Genomic DNA, 25,885 nt, shown 5'->3' with positions numbered 1-25,885 from the left:
TTGTGCACAACGTCCAACCACATTAAGGCACCAAACACACCAATACAGGTAACATGAGAAGCTTGGTTCGCTACAGGACCATAAGGTGGAGAACAGAAGTGAGAAAACAAGTGTAAGAGAAAGGACAGAAAGGACCTGTAGATAGAGGTCCGGAAAACAGATTGGAACCCCCTGGTCTCATGACATGGTCTCATAATTAGAACACTGAAGATAGGCCTTAGACTGCTGCATCTCACATGCACCACAACAGAAAATCAAAGAAAAAATAATATGCTACAATGTACCTCTTTCAGACAAGTTACAATGTTCCAATTCCAGCTCCAGTAAATCGTGCATTTTAACAAACAATAAACTATGATAATGTGTGCAGAGAGAAGTGTTGTGGAGTCATATTGTGGCCTCAGGCCTTTGTGTCATACAAAAACAAAAGGTCTTGCAGGCTGTATGCAGCTTGGAGACCATTTGGTCTCCCGAGCTGCCTTAAAAGGTTTATTTATGAAATAAGATGCACTATTTGTCCTTATTCTTGTCTACTACTGAAAGAAATAACTCATTAATTGGACAATCTCACTTGCTGGATAATCTGTAATAGGTTCACATCTATTGTCCACGCATCAGCGCAAAAACCATTAACTGAGATAAAGCTAGAGATGAAGAAGCTACAAGGTTATTCAGAGCAGGGGAAAAGAAAACTCATTGGCCTGCTCGTAGTTGAATTTCACACTTGGGCAGACAGCTGTAGCAGCTATAAATATCTTTATCAGAAGTAGAAATCTGTATCTGTGAAAAGAGCTAAGCAGACATCAGCAGGGCTGGGCAACTAAAAATAGCACAGGCTGGCTGGAAGGCAGGCAGCAACTTGGCTTCCGTCTCCACTGGATTTGATTAGCCCCGAAGATACTCTGAGCTCCCTCTTTGTCTGAAGGCAGAGCCCCCTCTTGCTGCACGCCACTCGCTCTGCTCTGAGAGAAATATGCTTACCTTGCTTGTGCTTCTCTGAAGAGGGATATCATTTCCATTTATGCCAAAATGTTTTAAGATTATTATCTTGGCATTTATGCTGCTAATGCACGGTTGCTGACAACCAAAAAGAGAAACCACTTAGGTATTTGATACAGCAACTTTTGTTTTGGGTCATTTAAAATAGGAAAAAAAATCTTAACATGAAATTAGTTTTATTTGTATAATAAACAACGCTACTTAAGGATGAATCATAAAATATGAATGTCTTATACTGTTAAAAGATGTTTACTTCCTGTTGAAAAACCCTTCCTTCCTTTTCTTCTTCCAAGAAAATCATACTTCCCATTCACGAACAAACACCACAATTTGCATGCTATGCCATATTCACTCAGCTGCAAAAACAGAACAGCATCCTGAAGATGGTGCTACAGCAAGCCTCTAAAGTTCAGAATTTTGAAAATTCACAACTAATCATCCATATGCTACACACCTTTAAGCAAAATGTAGTCCCAATACCAAAAAACTTTTGTACACTTAAACCTATTGCAAAATCATGAATTTTTTTTGCTCAAAGATGACTATGAATATATATATATATATATATATTTCAGCTTTAAGACAACAAATCAAAGAGAGGAGCTTTTGAAGTCAAAAGCCTTCCTGTTTACACAGTGGTTAGCTTATTATTGGTTTCACCACAGGATTCTATCTCTCTCACAATTCTTGACAGAGAGCCAGCACGATATATCTTTTGAGCATCATCATTGCAATGTCCATGTGTGTCTGGCAGTCATATTGCAGGTCTTGCCATGCAGAGGACCTCCAAATAAACTCAACGTGTTTGTGACGACCTTGGATGGAGTCAATGGGATTGGACTCAAATGCAGAGAATCAGGCAGACACGGGAGATAAGGAGAGGCGGGTTTATTGGCAAAACAGACATGTTCACAGCCTGACACGCACATACACACATGCACACTCCAACATCGCACACACACGCAAACACTCCTACAACACAAACACACACACACAAACACTCCTACAACACAAACACAAACGAACACTCCTACCATACACACAAACAATCTTACAACTGAAAATGAAAGCATGGTACAATTATACAGAAATACCAAAAGCTACATTTACTGCAGGTTTATTAAAGCTCAGGCTCAACAGACACAATTCTACCTGAGTTGAGTCAGTGTACTGTGCAATAGCCTGAATGACTCACTAAATAGAATAGCAATATGTTCCTTTTCATTTCTCTCAGGTGTAAAAGGTCCATATGTCATATAGATAATGGTGCCTGATAGGAGGAGAGAACCAAGAACCTTTGCCTTAAAGGAAGAGAAACTGAAATCTAAGTTCTAAAAGTAATCTTATGGCAATTTAGTGGCTTTTTGCACAGGGGAAAAAAACCCGCTCTGGGTGCAGCTTCAGTGCACGCTTGCCATTTGGTAGCTTCAAGATAAGCACTTTCTTTGTCTTTTCATTTATGTATTCCCTTTCCAAGAAATACCTCGCCTATGTGACATTGGGTTTTCACATTGTCTTGTACTGAAGCACCGTCTCTTTCCTTATACACTCCCTTTCTGTCATTCACTTCACCTCTGAGGAAAATAACCCACAGAGGGAGCTCACTGCCAAAAGTGTTATCAAAATTTGATGATCCTGCAGTTAAATAGATAGCTGTTGTAATACTGCTTTCTTTAGGCGATTATTATATTTCTAAGCAGGCATGTGGATAGGAAGAGACACAAAGTTAGAAAAAACAGGGAAGGTTCCCTTGCTCTGTTATGAATAATAACCAAAAAGCCACCTATATAGAGAGTTTACATCCTGAAAGCAACTTTTAAACCTGCAGAAAGGGGTTCAGGAGTGAAAAAAATGGCTTGAGCCAAGTTAAATATGTACATTCCCAATGATTTGATAGCAGATCAGGTATGATTGATTGCCCTTACTTCTGGAGTAAACATTTAGAAATCTTAGAGCCAAACAAGCCAAGATCACAAGCTGCTAGGTAAAATCTAAATGAAAACGATTTGGCCTATTAAGCACCAAAATATGTAGAGAACACTGGAATGCATTGCCAACTACTTCTGCCACAAGCTTTTTAATTTCCTGAGAATCTGTTCTCCATCTCTACTTGAACACAGTCATACTTAATCAAAATATGCACTAAAATGTCACAATATTAGGTAAAAAAAAAAAGACTAAGTTGTTAGGATGTGTAGCACATTAGCTGACGTTAAGATGATAAGAATCAACATGATTTTCACTTCAGATTTCCTAGATTTTTTGACTGCTTCCTATTTAATTTGGGGAAATATGTCAAAATTTCAACAATCATGCGATATAAGCACCGGGAAAGCTGTGAGCCCATGCAAATATTAACACAATAATCAATGTTTTTTCTGACAATTTTACTTTCTCTTGCCAGCCGAATTGGATGCTCCAAAGGGCCAGATTTGGCCCCTGGGCCATAAGTTTGACACGTGCTCTACAGGCAGACAACTTCTGACTCATTGTGTTATAAATGTTACTTGTTCATTTGGACTTGTGTTTAATGAGAGCATTTCAAAACACAATGGTTTGATTCAAACTCTGTAAAAGATAAACCCCCTAATATCACGAAGCTGCAAAGAATATATTTACGGCTGTGTAGAGGCAGAGGGTTTTTAGCTTTTCTGCAGCATGCGCTGAAATAAATCCCTCTATCTCTTTCATGCTCAACAGAACAACTACTGAATGAAAAAGGAAAGGAGAGAGAGTTCTGGTTCTTTCAACAGCTCTTTCACTCAAGCATTCCAAACAATACTCCAACTTTGTCTTAATTATTTTTGCTCAACCCACCTTTGACAATGATTGGGTTGTTTTTCCTCCACATTTGTTACAGCATATAAAAGTGAGTATACAATAAATCCATTTGGACAGTGTTTCTCAAATGGAGGTATGTGTACCCCCAGGGATACGCGATGGCACTACATGGGGTACTTGAGAGAAAGTGGAAAACTAATAAAGTGTCAGTCTTGGTCCCACCCCAGGTGTGAGATGACTGAATTGATACAAACAATAAAAACAAATCTATTCAGGAGTTACTAAATCAGTGTTTTTCAACCTTGGGGTCGCGATCCCATGTGGGGTTGCCTGCAATTTAAAAAAAAATTAGAATAGATTTTTAAAATTAATTAATTTTTTTTAAAAAATAAAACAATCTTGAACAGTTTTCTATACTTTCACTTTGTGAAATAGAAATCTAGTTCAACTAAAATGCAGTAAGAGAAAAATATCTGAGCTCAAACATGAGCAAAAACCAATTATTGAAAAACGAGTTCTTGATATCAAAATGGGGTCACGATCCATAAAGGGTTGGGAACCACTGCACTAAATACTGTTTCTTTCCACTAATTTACAAAATGAGATTCGTTAAAGTGTGTGTTATCACTCGTTCATTCCATCATTATGCTCTATAGTTGTGTAGTTGTGAGTGTTGTAGTCGGACAAAAGGGGGTACTTAAATTCAGAAATAAGAGAAAGGGGGTACTATAGCCAAAAAAGTTTGAGAAGCACTGCCTTATGACATTTAGGATTGCAATTAGTATTTTGAAACATATCACACACAAACTAATGCCATTCTAAACATGCTTTATCACTACAAAACCCTTCCAACCACCTGCATACTAATGAAATCACAGTTGGTGCTTCAAGTTATATTTTCTATGTTTTTGCACTCACTTTTTTTACATTCAAAAAAGCCAAATTGAGTAGTAACAGTTGGAGGAAAAGTAAACTTCCAAAATGTGAGCTTTTTACAATTTTTTATTGTCCTTCAGATTTATTGATGTCATGTGGAACAAATGATTTATATTTAGTTGAAAAATGCTCAGTCATGTTAATTTGACTACACATGGAAAGAAAAACAAATCAAGTGTGATATTTTTTGTTCACTGAACTGTTAGAATTGCCAAACGTTATAACGTTAACTATACATCAGGGATGCCCAAAGCCAATCTACGAGTGCCACCAATTCAGTAGGTTTTCGATGTCTCCCTGCTGAAACACAGCTGGCTGGCTTATTACCAGACTTTCTGCTCAATAGCACTTCATCAGATTCAACTGTGTTGGAGCAAGCGTCTAACATCTGCTGAACTATCTTGTTCTGCATCACTTGTAATTTAGTGGTACTATTTTATACTTTGCTAGTAAAACCCTGCCTTAATACTCCTCAGGTATGGGTCTAATGTAGCACAATTATTTTGTGTTTGTACCTGTGTATGTATACAGGATACAACAATAAAGTTGCTGTTCTTCCAATAGGCAAAAAAACAATGTATAGGTTAAAGATAAATGTTGCAAACCATCCAGAGGTGATGAAGTTACCCTGATTAAAATTTTCTGGACATTTCTTTAAGAAGAAGAAGGCTTTATTTTCATGTACAAGAGTACAGTGCAAGAGTACAGGTATAAAGAAAAGTAGTATATAATAAAATAAAAACACAATAAGCTAGTAAAATATGAAATAAAAGTAATAAAAATGAAACCAAATGTACAATAGGAGAGCATTATAGTAGCAAAGGGAATAAATATATATATTGCACATTGAAGAGTGACTGAAACAATGGAACAGGGTGTGATTACTGTGTGTTCAGTACCCTGATTGCACTCAGATAAAAAGTGTTAGTATATCTGAAAGTGCAGGCCATGATGAACCTGTTTCCCGATTTGCAAAGAAATCAAGAAGATAGTTTTCCAAACCACATCTATTCTTGAAATTAACCTGGAAACCAAAATGTGGCACCACTGGTGAGAACACACTCAGGATTACCTCCACTAAATATTGTACACTAGCCTTTGTATCCTTCCTTGCTAGGCGTTGTATATTAGTACGATTGGGGGACACTGCCCCGCCCACCTGTGCACAAGAAGCCTAATGACATATCCTGTTTGAACCTAAGAAATAATCATTATTCTATTCAAAATTAACATACACTAGTAACTTGTGGAAGGAGTTTGGTTGAAACCTTTGGTGATTTCCAAATTTGTAGACAATCCAGATGCAATAAAATGTTGGAGAAAATGTGGAAGGGTTGGTGACCATTCACAGATACAGTATTTTGGGATTGATTCCGTTCTGGAAGGGTGTGAAGAGGGAGATTGATAAATATCTGGGAGGTCATTTGCTGTACACACAAGTCAGTTTCTTTTTGATTTGAATCCTAAAGACGAGTTCACAAAAGATCAAAAGCACCTGCTACATATACTCTTGATGACTGCTAGAAAACTAGTGACTATAAAATGGAGGGATTCACAGCCACCAACAGTGGAAGAGTGGAAACAGGAACTGATAGACGTGTATGAATGGAGGCTTTAACTGCAAAGTTACAGTTGAGGTCTGAGGTCTTCATGAGGAAATGGCTACCTATAGAAAAATACATGTGTAACTGAAGGGACACCTATACTCTGCTGTAACGTCTTAAATGCTCATCTTTTCACTTCTTTATTTGTCTCTTGTCGGCTTTGTTTGTTTCTGTGACAAGACATGTTTTTCCTAATTTATTTTTTCATGTAAACCCTGTCTTTCTGTCTAGGAAAGTTTTGTAATGTGTTTTCTCATGTTTATTACTAAAAAATAAAGTTCTAAAAAAAATAAACAAATAACATACAAGAGGTAAAAAAGAGAACAATCTTGATCTCTCCACCATTATACTGTACACAGGGTCCACACACTTTGTTCACAATGATTTTCCAAAATATTTAACCAAATTGGTACCATTTTTCAGGCTGGTATGCAGCACTTTCACTTTGAGATATTGCTTAACATATTTGCGGTTTAATACATTTTAAATATTAAAATAAAATAGGCTATATTTCCAAAACTTTTTAAAATTATTCCATGACTTTTCAAGACTAGAAAATCGGTTTTTCAAACTCCATAACTTCATGACCGTGGAGACCCTGTGTACAGATAAAGTCTGACAGTTATATACCAAACTCTGAATCCTGAAAAGTACGCATGTTTGCGGCTTCCAAGAAAAAAAGATTGAGAAGGGTAAATGTCGCTACTGCAAATAACTTGTTTAATACAACCAAGGTGAACTGTGTTGGAGGAATAAACAAAGCAAAACAACAGCCTGTAGTGTGTATTTATATCACATAGAGTTGTGGGCTTGCTTCTTTATTTATGTATCCAACTCCACTCACCAGAGGCCTTTGTTCTCTCACCTTAACATGGCTGTACTCAGTCTTGCCGGACTCGCTGCTGACAGATTTGGATTCCGACCTTGCTTTCAGAACTTGGCGGAGAGGACTGGAGATTGGCAGGCCTGTCACACTGATCCCATCTAAAAAGGACACAGTCAGCAAATTCACCATGAAACATCAAAACAGATAGTGTCTAGACAAGGCTCTATTTAGGGACCAGTGCATTCAAATATCAGATGTTTGTGATACATGACTTGGGTGTAAAATGCCAATGATCATTTATTTCGTGAATTAAAGCAAAACTAATTAACTTTTTCACCTTAAGAAATCCTTCTCATGGTCCCTGTGAGGGTAATACAAGTGTTTATGGGGTGATTGTGGGGTCTTTCATCCCCCCCTGCTGTCTCTGGCCAGAAAACAGCACTTGCTACTTTCCTGCGTCCGACCCGGTTGCAAGACGTACTGCTTTACGGCAGCCCAATACACACTGAACGCGACTGCAGTCACTTCAATCGCCCGTGATGAGTCTCTTGAACACAGGAGTGCTTTTTGGTTGTGTGCGTGCGTGCAGCAGGGTGACAGGGGAGACAACTGGCGGATCAATTCACTTATAAACAACGCCGTATAAATGGTCAACATACTGAGTTGCTATAGGATGAGTTCACTCAGAATGTAGGATTATTCAAGATTAACCGCTTTCATTTTGCCCCGGTACGTGTAGGAAGCATTCCGCTGCCCGTCTCACTGTAGCGGGATGGAGGAGCTGCTGCCTCGGGGGTGCAGAGTCTTTATGACAGTGACAAAACCAAAAGGGACCTTTAGGGGGAGCGCTAAGCACAAGTTACTTAGTTCTGCTAGCAGCTACACAGGCCAGCTGGTTGGGGGGTCAGTCTTTGGATTTCCTTAGGGGTACAATAGAAAAAACTGCTGCAGCTTTCATTTTTCTTTTTACAGGGACTTATTTATTTAGTTTTGACCTAGACATGAACATGACAGAGAAAGAGAAATTAACAAAAAAAAGCATTAAAAATATGGGGCTTTATAATGTGTATTTATTGTTAAAAATGAAAATCACACTGAATATTAACAACTCACAAAACGAGAACAAAAACACAAAATAAAAATATCCGAACAATAAATGTAACAGACAAACAACAACAAAATGCGCATAATGACACCAAACACACACACACTAAATAAGAGAAAAATACACAAGATCACTACAAAATACACAAACATAACAGAGAAACATACAAAACAACATAAGAAACAACCAAATGACACCAAAAACACACACACTGAGTTAGAATTATATAAATAATACCAAAAATACACAAAATGACACAAAAAAAACATACAAAATGATGATAGAAATGATCTCGATAAGAACATGAACTGAATATACAAGGATCAGTCTTGGTCACACATAAGGAGGGAAATGACTGTAAATGATAAAAAACTATCAAAATAAATATATTCAGGAGGCACTAAATACTGTTTCATTCCACTTATTTAACAAATAAGATTCTTTAAAATGTGTGTTATCACTCATTCATTCCATCATTATGATCTATGTTTTTTCATAGAATTCTGAGCAAAATGTTCTGGTCGGACATAATAGGGTACTTGGATTGTAAGAGAAAGGGGTACGTGAGCCAAAAAAGTTTGAGAAACCACTGGTATAGTAGAAACAAGGAGAACTATGAATAGTAGTACTTTCAGAGTATGAAATAAAATCTAGATTATGCCGTGTAGACTGTGACTTGCCAATAGGTCTGTGGTTAATAATGACACTTTTCACAATCCTCCTCTCCTCTGCACTCAGCATCCAATCAGTATCTGTCTCCATCTTTTTCTAACCCACTTGGGGTGATTTGAGTGAAGTCAGCAGTTCAAAGACCACTTTGATTCCAGTGTCTGGAGAGGAGATGATATGGTGCATTTATAATTAATTTAGTATTAGATTAATATAAAACTATAGAAAGTAGAATACATTTAATTTAAATAGGGGTGTCCCGATCTGATATCAATATCGGTCCAATATCAGCCTGAAAACGAATATCGAATTCAAATTTCCGAATTTCTGATATTTTTATTTTTTTCCCCAATTCATTTTTTTTATTTCATTCAGTTATAGAATACTGTAGTTATTATGTTGAAGGTTAAAACGTATGTAACCAATTGGTTAATAATAAATGGGTCAGTTTTTCTCATACCTACTGTTGACTATTGTTCTCTGTTTGAGTGACATCACTCGATCGAGTCTTTTCTAACATTCCACACTACAATATAAGTATTTTTTTATTTATTTTTTTATTTAAAAATAATAATAATAATAAAAGTATGTATGATTCATGCTGATATCGGATCAATATCGGTATCGGCTGATACGCAAGGCTGCAATATCGGTATCATATTGGAAATGAAAAAGGCGTATTGGGACATCCCTATCATTTAGTGATTTTCTTTAAAGTTCCAGACCACAACTAACATTAAATGTCCTTCCAAAGGACACGTTTGAAGTTTCTGGTTGAAGTTAGATGTAAACTTATGAGTAGATTTTAGATATCGTTTCCAAATAATCACAACATTAGTGTAGGCAGTAGCATTGTCATTAGTTGCAATGCGCACCATTTAATACAGTAAAGTGTGTTGCAAGATAAGGACCATTAGTTCTGAGTGATGACATTAAAACCCATCTGATCCTGAGTTGTGGATTTGAAGCCAAAGCAAATGGAAAGAAAAAAGACACTTTTAATCAGTATTAATCAGAGAAACTGTTTTTAATCATTTGTTGTAATCCAGCTGTTTTAAATAACCTGGTTTGTTCCTTTTTTCCTGCAATTCACATCTGATGCTGTATTGCTCAACGTATCCTTGTTAATTCCCATTGACAGACTGTATCCAAAGTGGACCCAGGAATACTGTGTTTACAGTATAATGCAAGCAAAAACTTGCTAATATTACCACACTACATGAGAAGCACAGCCATCGACACACACAACACAACACGTGCACACACACAGCGAGCCATCACTTATCCTCAGGCTTGGGAGCTGGCGAGATAAAGGAGAGATCTTGAACCTTTTCACCTGTGTAAAGTGGTGAAATTAAATCCAATGACAAATCCATATTCATCTACTCACTTTTCTTTTGCATTTGTTAGCAGCTGTCCTTATCATCTCCCTTTCTATTTGTGACTGATTGGATTGACCTACCAGCGGCTGCCAAAGACAATGAATATTTTCCAGTAAAAATGTGAAAGCACATAGCTCAGGACATTGGGCCTCAATTTTGATACTTTTTTAAGGCTACAAGCACACACCACACTCTATAAGAACTTGTAGTTTATGAGTTAACAGTCCAGTTTAAACCAAACATTTAAAAAGTTAAATATTATAGAGCAGTGGCTCCCAAACTTCTTGCAGTCCCATACCCCTTCAGACCATTAACCTGAAGCCATGTACCCCCTACTCCTGCACACTCATGTAATGTCATATACAACGTAGATGGCCTTACAGTGAAATGTGTCCCTGAATTTTACCAATCCTTTAGTGGAATATATAATAAAAAATAATAACCTGTAGATACACAAGAAAAAAAAAACTTATTTAGAGTTATATCTTTTGAATTTAATTACATTTTTAGCCAACTGGCATTGAAACAATTCTCTTTTTAGAAAAAATAAATATCCAGATATTTGTATTTATTTAACATGTAACAGTAATGCAAAATATTCATCATCACGAAATTGTAAAATGCAACTTTAATGGGAAGGCTGAGGTTGAGGGGATGCAAGAAACATAGTTCCTACTGCTCGGGAATCCTTATAAACCATTAGTATTTTTATCATTTATTTATTTATTAATTATTCATATTTAAAAGGTTACCTCATTTAGATTTAGCTTACGTATATGTTCATAACAGGAACTATGCACAATAATAAAATAATATTCATAAACTTGTAAATATGCAGTAGTTACTACTCACCGGTAAATAAATCCCTATAAAACTGTGTAAAACAATAACCAGGAATAAATATTTGCTCCCTGATAAACTTGGTGATATTACAGCCTGCACATGCAGTACGGGGCAGAATTTACTCTGTCTCCTGATGTTTCCGTGTTTTAGTATCTACCAGCTTTTCCGCATACAACACAATGTGGCCGAGTAACTCTACCCGTACAAATATATATGAACCCCATAGCAATGTAGCTCTTATCATATTTGCTTTTTTTTTTGCTGTGATTGTATCACTATCTGAAGCTGCATGAAGGGACTCTGCCTCCGACTCCTCGCCGCTCTCCATGGCCATGCTAGTTGCTAGCTAGGCTATCCACATACTACAGGTGTACCGCTGCACACTGTGAATATTTGGTCTTGCTATCGCTGTCAGGGGACACTTAACTATCGGTCGACTTGTTGAAGTAGTGACAGTCAATGTGGAAGGACAATTAATGTCTTTTAACCACTTCTTTATTTTCAACGGTTCGCCGTACACGGTGAAATGAGCACCAGTCACTAATGGGTGTATATTAATCAATTAGATTTACATAAGTGTGCGAGAGCTGGGCAACTGGCCATGTAATGAATTAGCTCACCACTAGAGGACAGTCTTACAAAGGGAAAGGCATGGAGGCTCCTAACTGCTGATCTATTTATATTCTAGTCTCCAATGTTGTGAAGCTGTTTTTAATTTTTTATCCACGCACCCCTGTGACAATTGTACACGTATCCCACTTTGGGAACCGAGGTTATAGAGAACATTAGTGTTGTGTTCAAGACCACACTATCCGAGACCAAGACTTGCCCGAGACCAGAAAGCATCGAGACCAAGACAAGACCAAGACTTTCGGGAGCCGAGACCGAGTCAAGACCAGGACCATAAACATTTTTTTTTCAATTTAAAAAAATATATAAATTATGACAAGGTTTGACAGTTAAATAACATTCTCTCTTTAATTTTAGTTTATTTTAAATACATTTGACGGACAAAAAAGGTGCCTGGAAAAAATTAACTAAAACATTAAAACGACTACTGCTACTGATAAATTCACAATTATTCTACATATTTGAAAACAAGATTTTTATGTCAGCTGAATGTACAGCAAGTGTTTAAAAGCAAGAAATAATGATTCTGATTCTTTGAGTTGTGCAGGTCAACAGGTCACAGAGTTCACAAGATAATTTTTTTGTTTGAAAAAGCCTTTACACAGGTTATTTTTATTAATTCACTTAGTTGATATAGTTTAATTTGGTTGCTGTAATGTAACTAGGATATTCAAATGTTTCCAGCTGTAACTGTAAAAATGAAACTTTCTGAAATAAAACTACAAACAAGTTGTCAGCAGTCTAAAAAACATAGAGCTACAGGTAGATGTGAAACTAAATAAAACAAACTCAAACCCTGGAACAGTCATGTGACAAATCAATCAATTGTTCTTGTTGAGAATTATTATTATTATTATTCTGGATACAGTGGAAACAAAGTATAAAAAATAGTTATATTGTGAACTTGTTTATATTGTAGGGAACATAGTATATACATAAATGTAATTGGAGTCAAAAGACACAAAAAAACACCACTAATATAAGACCTTTACAGTTATTTGGGTCCAGGCGATGATGCGTTGGTGACGACATAATCCAAGATGGCGGCGGCCCGGACTACAGCCGACATTATGTAATAAAAACCTTAAAAGACATGGATATAATGAAGAGTGGATGGACAGAGGCATAAACATGCGGACTTTCACACAGACTTATTAAACACACACGGACCTCGGTAAACAAAACAGGCTTCACCGGCCGGCAGGCTCTAGGACCCAGAGGCGGAGTAAGTGCGTCTCCTGTACTGCATTCACAGGCTGTAATATCATCAGTTTATCATTTTACCTGTTGTTAGAACTACTATCTTTACCAGGGAGATAACACACACACACGCACACACACACACGCACACACGCACACGCACGTCACTCAGTCACATTAAGGAAGGTTGTGGTCATTATACAGGGTGGATTAAATAATGAATAAAAGATTGTTTTATCCCGTTCTTCTCCGTGTTATTATCACATTATAAAAAAGTTTAAAAATAGCCGGAATTAGTGCTGGTCTTGAGAGAAAATCCCGAGTTCGGGCAGCTCGAGTCCGAGACGAGACCGAGTCAAAATGCTTCAGAGTCCGAGACGAGACCGAGACCTTTAAAATTTGGTCTCGAGACCAAGACCGGTCTCAACTACCACAACACATATTTAGCATTAAAAGGCAAAAACAAATATCAAATGACACATGGTTTTCCTCAACATTTAGATAAGAACAGATAAGAAAATGGAACACAAATACTTTGGTAAAACGAGTAAATGAAAACAAGCATATAATTAACTCTCCACAGGGCAGGTTTAGGACAGGGGGGATGTGATGTCATCAAAACAGAAATCTACGTATCCCACCTTTGATTTGCCTATAGTGTAGTCACACTCAATTTTCCATAACCAATGTAATAAACCTCAATAATTACCAAAAAGAAATGTGTTTATTTCACTAAGTTAGCAGACTACAACCTTTAGTCTCATAGGAGTCATTTTGCTTCATCTCACCTGAATTAAAGTCCTTCCGGGGCCAAAAAAATACCTTCTCAATGAAGACAATACAGTTGAAATTATATTGAATAATGTTTGATTTGATTTAGTTATTCAATTCAATCATGTACATGACAACTTAAAAAATGAGTTAAAATAAAATAAAATAAATTGACATGAAATAAATAACAAAACAGTATCTTGCATCTTCAAATTCTTGCGCATCTCAGTTAACATGAAGAAAATATTATATGAAAAAGATTTTATTTTTTAGTCAATGTATTTGAAGGGCTACAAAAAGTAACTTGAACCTAATAACACATGGGTCAACACATGCTAATTGCTAATTTCTTGCCACATATCCAGCATGCATATCTAGCTGGTACATTGGCAGTTAAAGCTAAGGTAGGAGATTTTCTCCAGATACACTTTGTAGGTTTTTGGTTGAAATTGTTTTTATGTGCTCAGAGAAATTAAGATCTTATGTGCTCTGAAAAAGGAACGAAGAAAATCCATCAACTGTAGCAGCTGTAAACCTGTAGTAACTTTGACCAATAGAAAAAAACTGTTTTTTTTTAACCAATCACGTCTCCCTGCTCGTTCTCGATCCCTCGCACATAGGAAAGTGAGTTATTGCACAACGTGACAAATTGTTATATCATGATTTTATTTGGTGTCAACGTAATTTATCAATAACTCACTCAGTGCCCCCGACGAGATATCTCATCATTTCAAATCCAAACGCTCAGCACCATTGATGAGAAACTCGTCATTTGCGTTTTTTCACGGGGATTACTAGAAAACACCCTGGCGGAGGTCCCTCACCAATATCTAAGCTGTGGGGTGTTGTAGTGACCAACTGTGCCCTGACGATGACAGCAGTGCCCCTTTAGATGAGAGATTAGCCACTGATGCAACCATTAGCTGGGGAGGAGAAACAGGAATAAGTGAGATTATTGCGTTATGAAGTAGGGATGTAACGATTAATCGTAAGGAAGTAAAAAATCGATTCATAGGTATCACGGTTGATATCGATTTTCTGAAAATTGAATCGCAATACTTTTTTTTAACCAGCAGAGGGCGCTATCCACAAGTGTAGGCGGCGGGCGGAGTCTGCTAATACTTTCTTTCTGGCTGCCTTCTACTCTTAAATATGTTTATAAATGATTTATTACCCCTTAAGCACCGAAAGAATATCTGTAATATTACTTGAATATATGTAAAAGTCAAATTTTTCTATTAGCTCTGTCTGCTAGCTTAGGTTCTCTTCTTCACTGTAAGATATCTGCATGCCAACCGACCACTGTGTTACCAGCGCCCTCTGCTGGTCCAAACAAATATGACGTAAATCAGTGCAATCACGATTTTTTTTTTTTTTTTTTTAAGTCCAATTGTTAAGGCACAAAATACATTTTCAGTTGCACTTTTAAAAGAAAAATAACTATTATGCAGTTTTGCATTGTTTATTATAGAACCAGAATTTAAATTAATAGGCTTCATTTTCATTTGTATTATTCCTTTATTGATTTCATTCAAGATTTATTTTTAGTTAAATTGCATTGTTTTGAATAGTTTATCAAGGGATTCTTTTGACAGTGAAAAATACAAAGAAAATAGTACAGTATATTCTAGTTTTTTTCCCAAAAAAAAAAATTTGTCTACAGTCCCATTTTGTAAAATAAATCGCGAGAGAATCATATCGTGAACCCAGTATCGTGAATCGAATCGAATCGTATCGGGAGTTGTGCGAATCGTTACATCCCTACTATGAAGTGATATTGTGACGTATCCAGCAGCTCACAGCTCCACATACTAACACAGAACATGTGTGGACCTGAGTAGATTATTGATAATGAACCATCAACTAACCGGGCTAAACGGGTCATTGCAGCGTGTTGGGAGGAAGGGGAAGTTACGTCTGTGTGCAGACTGACGGGAGGGAAAGTTGGAGGAATGCCAAAATACAGCAAGAAATCCATTTAACTCTGACAGACAGCAAAATAATAATAATTTTTTTTTTTTTTAAAGGATTTTTTTTGGCTCTAGTGGCCTTTATATGACAGTTGCTTGACAGGAAAGGGGTCAGAGAGCAGGGAATGACACGCAGGAAAGGGTCCCAGGCCGGGAATCGAACCTGGACCCGCTGCAGGTGAGGAACTATAGCCTCTGTACATGGGGCGGGCGCTCAACCCACTGAGCTAAACACCACCCCATAATAATAATTTTGCCATCAAAAGCCCGGTCTCAGTCATTTTTTTTATGTTTTATATAAGGAAACAATGTTCAGATGTTAGAGTTGTCACTAAAGCAAAAAAAATAGCTTTAAAGTCACTGACAGGGTTTTTTTTTTACAAAAACGCTGTTTTCTCAGCTTTTTGCTCTGAAACTGAAGATTTGTGTAAAACTTGCTCTATTCAATGGCTGATTACAAAAGAACGGAACGAGCCAGAAACAAATGGATTTTTTTTCATGACAGTAGAGGCTTCAATCTTTCAGAATATGGTGTCAGATTTCAGATAGTCATAGTAGAAAATATTCTGTGGGTCTTTAAAATCAGTCAAAATGCTCAAAAACGGCTGGCACTGAGGGGGGTAGAAAATTTGAAAATTGCTGGCACTGAATAGGTAAATACCCTCTGTTAATTATTTTTTATTTTTTTTAAAACTATAGGGAGCCATTGCAAAATAGTCAAAGAGCCACATATTGCTCCAGAGCCACAGGTTGCAGACCCCTGCACTAAGCTATGAGAGAACACTAAAATTATTACTCTTCACTGTTTCAGTATTATTCACAAGCAGATCCCATGCACCAAGTGATGATTCAGCACAACACAACAGTCGCTGTGGGCACCAGCAGCATCTCAGATAATAATAATAATGCATCAATTTTATATAGCGCTTTTTTGGACACTCAAAGTCGCTTTTACAGAATAAAGGCATTATTCTTTCACTCCACACTTAGTGGTGGTAAACGACTATTGTAGCCACAGCTGCCCGGGGGCAGAATGACGGAAGTGAGACTGCCAATTGCGCCATCGGCCCCTCCGACCACCACCAACACTCACTCACTCATGCACTACATTCATACTAGGCAATGTGGGTGAAATGCCTTGCCCAAAGACACAATGACAGATACCACTGGGGTGACTGCCACCAGATAATGTCAATCTTACAGTAGCCTAAGCAAGAGCATAAATAACTTGGTAATATCTCAGCCAACAAAGCAAAACAGCATCATTATGCAAATATGTTCATCAGTATCCCACATTAATGTATTCAAGTGTGAGATACCATCAGTGGTATTGAGCGCAGAATGCCTCCTATAATGTATAAATAACTCCATTCATAGTTACGCTTTAAAAGAAAACATTCTTTATCTCCTTAATTCCGGTTCCTAATAATTGCTTGGCTAATTAAAACCACAAAACTCTATTACCTAACTGACCCCATGAGGAGAACAGAACTTGGGTATAAGATAAACATGCAAGTACTGTATGTTTACTTCCCCTGTGGCACAAAACTTTGGTGAGTGATTCATACTGATTGCACAATAATATTTATATAGTCTGAGAGGTTGCTCAGACCAAGGGTGAAAAAGAAAGCTAAAGTATAGGAGAAATGGTAAAAGAAGACAAATAACATTGTTTTTGGGAGGATGGAAGGTCAAACTTGTTATAAAAGAGAATAAAAATAAGAAGTGAAGGACAGTGATAGATGAAGGGAAGGAAGCTTGCAGCCTAAATAGAAACTAACAGTAGAGACCTTGAGACCTCTCTCCTATTATTAAATAATGCTGAATGCTACATAGGTAAGAGTACAGTGGTGCATTGACACTTGTCTCGACAACTGGATACTGAAATGGTATGAGTTCTATTGCATTTCCACAACAGAATAAACAAGCATTTCTTAATCACTTTCTTACCTTCTAACAACTGTTTGGGCCATACAATGTTAGGAGGTGGAGTAAATAAAGAACACAAGTCAACATTTTCAAGTGTTTTTTGGAAAAAGAAAGTATATCTAAGTCTTTAATGACTTAACCAAACTCTACGGGAAAAATGTTTCTCTAAACAGGGAAACACTGATGTGTGTGCAAAGTAGGCTTTACACGATCAGGATTTTTGGGCCAATCGTCGATCGGTGAGTTTAAAAAAAACATCACCGATCCGATCATGTGAATTCGGGTTGGTTTTTTTTATACCCACCGACTTCCTTTGGTACTACGTGATACAGATTCGCTTAAAATCAAACAGTACCATGTTTTGGGACCTAAACGCAGCCTTGTGACAGTTACTGAGTGGAAGAGTGGAAGAATTTCTATGCAGGACTTGATCATAACATTTGTTGTCAGAGTGTGTGTGTGTGTGTGTGTGTGTGTGTGTGTGTGTGTGTGTGTGTGTGTGTGTGTGTGTGTGTGTGTGTGTGTGTGTGTGTGTGTGTGTCTTTAACTGTAAATGAATGCCCTAGTCAATCGCAATATTGAGGGAAAAAAAAAAAAAAAAAATCACAATTAGATTATCTTTCAAAATTGTTCAGCCCAAATATCTTTCCGCCCTGATTGGCTGTACACCGCACAACTCTACGTTGGACGTAAAGCGTGACGCCACTGGGATGAGTTCGGGCGGATTCTGAAAATTTAAGTATCAGCTCGGGGCGGTCGGTGCGGGTAAGATTTTGCCGTACATGCGGGGCCCTGCGAGTTGGAAAATTCCTGGTCTGCGCATCACTATTGCACTCTTACAGAGTCCACGCCCCAGCCTGTACATGTAGCTCTAGACAGGCTCCTGCAGCTCCAGTCAAACACACATGCAGCAGGATCCACGCTAGAGTTTAGATTCTTGGTCCGAGCCCAACCCGAGTTAATATTATTTTTTAATAAACACAAAAACACTTCTACAGTATATTGTTGTGGTATCATTTCTAAAGTGATTTCTGCTAGTAGTGGGACAGGATATTGTTGTGTTGCGTTTAGTTGTTCAGCGTTCACATTCACTGAATATTATTTGCTCATTCCACACTTGCTGCTGGAGCACAGGGAACAAATATGATTGTGTGCTTCAGTCAAGTCTGCGCTCCACACACGGACCACCCGGTCTGGTCTGCATACTGAAACGGACTGGGTTCTATGTTCTGGTTACTGATGCTGAGATTTCTGCCAATGTGTGTCTTTGTTTACATGTCTTCTGAGTGTTGATTGGCTGGGAGGCTGGGGAAAGGGCGGGCGTAAGCGGGGAAAAGAGCGAACAATTCTGTTCCCACGGTAGAGTGAGTGTATGACGGTGTAAGACGGTTCTTTGGGTGTTTGATTGTTTATTTTTGGCGTGTTACTACGACCTCCATTAAAGCCTGTAAAACTGTGATAATGGCTCGAGTCACGTCATTACAATACCTTTTGGGCTGCGGTGAGTGTGTGCGCGCCAGTCAAAAGGTGGAGGAATGCCGGTGAAACATGGATGGTTGGTGAGGAGTCGTACAAACAGACAGCAGAATTTAGGTTTACAGGTTCCTCCGCACCGCAAACACAATGTTCTGACAGCGGAGGAAGTTTCCCAGGAGCCAGTAGGAAATTCAGAAACGTTCTGATTGGCTCTGAAGGCGGCATGAGCAGCACATGGCACTGAGCCTGAACAATGTGCTGCTCTCAAGTCTCTGCTCCAGAGAGGATCACACAGCATGAGCGGCTGCACAAAGTTTTGAAAAAGTTTTGTGATGGGGAAACGTACCGAAAATACCGTTGTTTGCCGTTGTGCATTGAACCGAACCGAACATATTGAAAGGTTCAGTAAAATACTGAATATTGTTGCATTCCTTTAGCATTAGGAGCTGCTGCTGTTGCTTATAGTCCGTATTCACAGGTTGCACAGCAGAGGTGGGGCATAGATACACACGCACATACACGTGCTTCTGTGTCCATCACCGCTCTGAAATGGACAGAAGCAAAAGTAAATGGGAGCACATCGTTCCGCTCTACGACTCTCCCTTTTAACATACAGAATAAACAAATAAAACAAGCGCGCACTGATACAAACACTAACAGCAGAAGACGCATCCCCTGCTTTCAGAGCCAGTAGACTGGGGAACAATCCCGCGCTCAGTCACTTTGCTCCAACCGAGAGACGTTTTTGCCGTTCGTGTATAGGGTTTCACCTTTGTGCACAAATGTGAGTGAAATAAAGCTTAATTAGCATCTATTGTTTGATAATGAGCTAACCAACAAATGTTAACATGACAAATTGAAGAAAATGTGTGTTCTAAATCTTTCACCCATTTCAGCAGCTATGCATAGACAGTAAAGCACGTGAGTCTCTTTCAGGTTACAATGATAAATAATTCTGTCTACTCACCCTCATTGAGGTCCTGCAGCAGACTTTCCTGACCAGAAAAGTCCAACTTAACTTTGATGCCGACGGTCAGTGTCACTGCCTGGCCCGGCTTTAGAGGCAGATGAGACAAAGCATCCTCCAGGTCCCAGCTCAGAAACTCCCCAAACACTTTCTCTGAAAGCAATAAGGAACTGAAGAATTAGTTTTAATTTCTACCTAATTAACAAAGGTCACATAAATTATTTAATATATTTTATAGTTCAGTATTATGCTAGACAAAAAAATTACTTTAATTTAGAAATATGAAGAAAAAAAACTTTTAAAATAAAAAATCTCTAAAAGGTTGTTCTTAAAGTCCAAAATATATCTTTTTTTTTTTTTTTTAAATGCAACATGTGTGATCACAGACCAGTGAAAAAAAGTGCTTGTGCGCCTAATAATGAATGGAGAGTAAAACCAACTGATCATACTTTGACTGCATTAAGAAATGAGTAGTCATGAAATGTATTTAATTCAGCAAAATTTAATTTGTACACAGTTTAAAAATGTTTGAACCTCGTTCACATGCCAATTTTTAGCCTTCTTAAAAGTCCTCATTTCTCACAGTTTTACACCTTAGGAGCTTTCTAAGGGCCTAAGATGAATTACTTTTACCCTTACAAGATAAAATTCTAAGAAAAATCTTGAAAATCAAGGAATTCTAGGATATTTCTAACAGTGAAGTCACTAAGAGTTACATTTAGCCTTAGGATGCTTTGTGAATACGGGCACAGTGGTTCTCAACCTTTTCAACCCGCGACCCCCGAAATAAAGGTTCCAGGTTCGGGGACCCCCACTGTACCTGAAGATGGTTGAACACAGACAAACACTGAAGAACAGTCATGTGGAAATGGGGACATCTATAAGCGGGACTAAAGGGGAGAGCTTTGTGGGGTCCATCCATAAAGTCAGCATAATGATGCTCCATTGTTGTCTGAATCCGTGATAACCACATTGGTTACAAAATAGAGTAGCCGAAAATTAACAGAAAAAAATGATAAAAAGGGTTAAAATGTCATGACAAATCGTGAAGGTGATTAAATTGGCAAGAATAAGCATTAAAGATTTTAGCCCGTTAGCAGCTAAGGACCCACAACCACTCCTAGAAATGGGACCAATTAAACAAGATATATTGAGATGAAATAGGGAAAAAGCTCAGATTTACAAAATACTACAAAGCAAGCCTTAAATCCTCCAGGATACAAGTTTGAAGGCTGTGAAAACAACTTTTTAAAAAAAGTTTATAAAATCAGGAATCCTACATCCAAAATGAACACAGGGAAATAATGAGGCATTTGAAAAATTATATAAGACCTCAATCAATACTTAGATGTCTGTAAAGTTAAAGAGTTTCTAAATCATTTAGACCTGCCCTGTGTAGGAAAAATGCTCAATATGTTAATTAGAGAAACATGAAGCTGAAACTCTTTATTGTGAAAAAATTTGGAAAAAATTAGTTTCCATGAGAAGTTCAGAAATAACATCAAAACATGCACAAAATCAATAGCCATTGCTTGTGTTGTGGTGGTCAAGACCGGTCTTGGTCTCGAGACCAAATTTTAAAGGTCTTGGTCTTGTCTCGGACTCTGAAGCATTTTGACTCGGTCTTGTCTCGGACTCGGGCTGCCCGGACTCGGGATTTTCCGTCAAGACCGTTCGAGACCAGCACTAATTCCTGCTATTTTTAAACTTTTTTATAATGTGATAATAACACGGAGAAGAACGGGATAAAACAATCCGTTATTCATTATTTAATCCACCCTGTATAATGACCACAACCTTCCTTAATGTGACTGAGTGACGTGTGTGACACACTCATACATGTGTGGCTACGGTGTCAGTTTGGACCGCGGAGCGCAAGGGAGATATGAACTAATCACCGGTAAAAATCCCAGTAAAACTCCAGAAAACAATCATCAGTAATAAATATTATCTCCCTGGTAAAGACAGTAGCTTTAACAACTGGTAAAATGATAAACTGATGATATTACAGCCTGTGAAGGCTGGATAGGGGACGCACTTACTCTGCTTCTGGGTCCTAGTGCCAGCCGTGCGATGAAACCTGTTCCATTTACCGTGTTTATTGAGGTCCGTGTGTGTTTAATAAGTCCGTGTGTGTCCGTGTGAAAGTCTGCATGTTTATGCCTCTGTCCATCCACTCTTTTCATTATATCCATGTCTTTTAAGGCTTTATTACATAATGTCGGCTGTAGTCTGGGCCGCCGCCATCTTGGTTTATGTCGTCACCAGCGTGTCATCGCCGCAGAGTTGCACTAGCACAGAATCACTCAAATAACTGTAAATAGGTCTTATATTAGTCTATTTTCTTTTAAAAGTGGTGTTTTTTTGTGGCTTTAGACTCCAATTACATATATTTATATAATATGTTCCCCACAATATAAACAGGTTCACAATATAATTATTATTTATAGTTTCTGTTTCCACTGTATCCAGAATAATAAAAATAATTCTCAACAATAACTATTGATTGATTTGTCACATGACTTTTCCAGGGTTTGAGTTTGTTTTATTTAGTTTCACATCTACCTGTAGCTCTATGTTTTTTACACTGCTGACAACTTGTTTGTAGTTTTATTTCAGAAAGTTTCACTTTTACAGTTACAGTTGGAAACCTTTGTTAATTGAATATCCTAGTTACATTACAGCAACCAAATTAAACTATATCAACTAAGTGAATTAATAAAAATAACCTGTGTGAAGGCTTTTTCAAACTAAAAAATTATCTTGTGAAATCTGTGACCTGTTGACCTGCAAAACTCAAAGAATCAGAATCAAGAATCATTATTTCTTGGCAGAAATGCTTTTAAACACTTGCTGTACATTCAGCTGACATAAAAATCTTGTTTTCAAATATGTAGAATAATTGTGAATTTATCAGTAGCAGTAGTAGTTTTAATATTTTAATTAATTTTTTGCAGGCACCTTTTTTGTCCATCAAATGTATTTAAAATAAACTAAAATTAAAGAGAGAATGTTATTTAACTGTTGAACCTTGCCATAATTTTATTATTTATATATTTTTTTAAATTGAAAAAATAATGTTTATGGTCTTGGTCTCGGCTTGTCTCGGTCTTGGTCTTGACTCGGTCTCGGCTCCCGAAAGTCTTGGTCTTGTCTTGGTCTCGGTGCATTCTGGTCTCGGGCAAGTCTTGGTCTCGGATAGTGCGGTCTTGAACACAACACTAGCCATTGCAAAGATCATTGGGTACCTATCGCCAGGGCTGTCCGGCTAGCCCAGGACTCTTTCATTTATGTATTGAGCTGCTTACACAAGCTATAAGATAGGATCCTAACCTAGAAGAAATACATGTAAAATATACAAAATAAAGGATTTATCTTTACATGAATGATGCTTTTAGTAGCCTAAAAAATCCTAAATCCAGAATCCCTAGATCAATAGATCTGTTGCTGATGTATGGAGCAACGTTGGGCTACACCCTTGATATTGACAAAACTCAGGTTTTTCACACCACTATCGGTATTGAACAACAAATAGTATGAGATTAACAAAACACTTATCTCACCATTAAAATAAAAACTATACACCAATTACCACACAAATCAAAGATGACTTCCACAGGTGGGTCCCTCTACACTTTGATCTTGGTAGTAGAATAATATCAATAATTATGAACAATTTACCCAGACTGCTCTATCTGTTCCAGTCTCTACCCATTCACATTACAGATAATCAGTAGAAAATTGAATTTTAAGCCTTAAAAATTACTATCTAGGGACACAGATAATTCCACTGATGCTCTGTGCAACCAAGAATACATGGCAAAATGGAAAGCCATGGAGCCGTCACTGTTTGATACAACTTTACAGAGTCAGCTAGGATGACCATTGGTTGCTAAGCAACATGATATCCAGAGTCAGTGGGTTAAACTTTCTCTTGATACATGGGCCAACCATAGTGAAACAATCCATGAACCAGACTTCAGGCTGGCTGCTCACATTGAAGCACTTAAATAGTGGGTACAACAATGGGTTCGAAACATTGTGTCTTCTCGTTAAAGATACAGTCTGCAATTCTTAGAAAAGTGACTTTTTGTCATATTTGCTAAAGCTGTCACTTTGTAAGGACAGCTTTACATCAAACTAGTATTTTGTGTGAAAAAAACACTCATTCAGTCCCCCCTGCTGCTCCTGCAGCCTTTGGCAGATTGCCAGAATGCACGGCGACCAAGCAAAAAGAACCACTTAGAGCTAGGATTGTGTTTGATAGACTGTCTGATAGCTGTTGCTCACAGTCCCCACCCCTTTCCCGGGGCTGGAGCGCAGTATTTTTTTTTATAGTGTATGGTGTGGAGGAGTAGAAGATGAAATTGGTGACTTTTCTGCTTGAAAGATCTGTGGTGCATGCGTTCATGTGCGTGCAGCAGCCTCCGCGTGGGCTGCTGTAAGTGACACTGTGTTGTTGCTGCTGCTGCTGAGGTATGTGCACACAGAGAGAGAAGTGCTGCAGTAATATGCTTTTAGCAGAGCCCGTCATATTACTGTGATGTTGAACTAACATTAGCTTGTTAGCACCTCTGAGGGAGGGACTTTGAAAAGTTTGGAGAGAGCAGCGGGGAGGTACGGGGAGAGAGGGATCTGAGGGTTGCGGACTGCACCTTTAATAATTTTGAATTTCCAGATTTTAAATCTATGTCAGAAAAATATTGCCTTGCTTGACAAGGTTTTTAGGTATCTTGAACTCAGATACTACTTTGATAAAAAATATCAGAAGACACTTATCAAATGTGCCAGGTATCACAACTACTCATCAGGGCTTATCATACAAAATTGTTCAGAAATGATTATTGTAGAATTATACAGGTATATAAGTTAATTAAGAGGCTATTCAACAAATCATGTAAAGGAATAATGGGTAAAGGGAATTGGGAATTTCTATTGAACAGGACGAATTGATGAATATAATACACACTTATATCTCAACCACAGCCTCACAAATGTGGCAAGATTTTTGCAATGTGGCAACTCTAAAATGAAAATCTAGACACCACAATGCACAATACAATTGCTGGAAAAACGTAGTAGCAATATGGCTGAGCACACACACACACACATTCTTGTCCAGCTAATAAACACTACTCGAAAGATGTCCACATTATATAGCCAGGAGTGTTTTAAGCAACAATCTGTTATTCTCCTTCCTGATTTTCTACTGGGGGAACAGACTTTAAACTACCCAAAAAGAACAGATACCTCTTGGAAAAAAGGCTATAACAATGTGATGGCTTTGTAAGGAACCACTCACGGTTAATCAGGGGATAGACAGCGTCATAAACACCCAAGACGAGGAACACATGAATTACAATTTAAGACTGCGGAGGGACAAGATGTGAGCCTCTCTGGACAAAATGGGAAATTGCTTCGCACAAAGAAGTGATAACCTAACTTAGATCTGAAACACTCTGCAAATAATGTTGATAGTGCTGTAGTTACTGACGACGCCCATCATTCCCCAGAATATTGCTGTTATTACTGATGTTTTGCTCCGAAACGGAGTGATGGTGCTCCCTATGCTCAGTTTTCAGCAATATTGGAGGGGACGGTTTCTGTTTTTTTTTTTTTTAATCAGTGCCTTGCTACCTACTGTGTGCATACATCGTGCGTGTATTTGCATCCTCCGTGTGTGTGTGTGTCCACAATGTTATAAAATTTTAGAAATTTTTCAATAATTGACTGGAAACATGCATAAACATAAGTTATTCATTGAAAGCCAATACGGTTTTAGATCTAATTGAACATC

General features: G+C 37.8%; 1 protein-coding gene across 2 annotated transcripts in view; it reads right to left on the bottom strand.

The window, feature by feature from the left end:
- trappc9 (trafficking protein particle complex subunit 9) overlaps positions 1 to 25,885 on the bottom strand; it is a 312,616-nt gene that overhangs the window by 204,736 nt on the left and 81,995 nt on the right. For both annotated transcript variants that reach the window (XM_028461358.1, XM_028461359.1), the window contains 2 exons: positions 20,089 to 20,241; positions 7,186 to 7,304 (listed from right to left, as the gene is read on the bottom strand). In XM_028461358.1, coding sequence (XP_028317159.1) covers positions 7,186 to 7,304; positions 20,089 to 20,241 — 272 coding nt within the window. The remainder of the gene's footprint in view (positions 1 to 7,185; positions 7,305 to 20,088; positions 20,242 to 25,885) is intronic.

The sequence above is a fragment of the Gouania willdenowi genome, chromosome 11, assembly GCF_900634775.1.
Source record: "Gouania willdenowi chromosome 11, fGouWil2.1, whole genome shotgun sequence".
Taxonomy (NCBI): domain Eukaryota; kingdom Metazoa; phylum Chordata; class Actinopteri; order Blenniiformes; family Gobiesocidae; genus Gouania; species Gouania willdenowi.
Note: the sequence above shows the minus strand (reverse complement) of the source record. Positions and strands in the feature narration are given on the sequence as shown.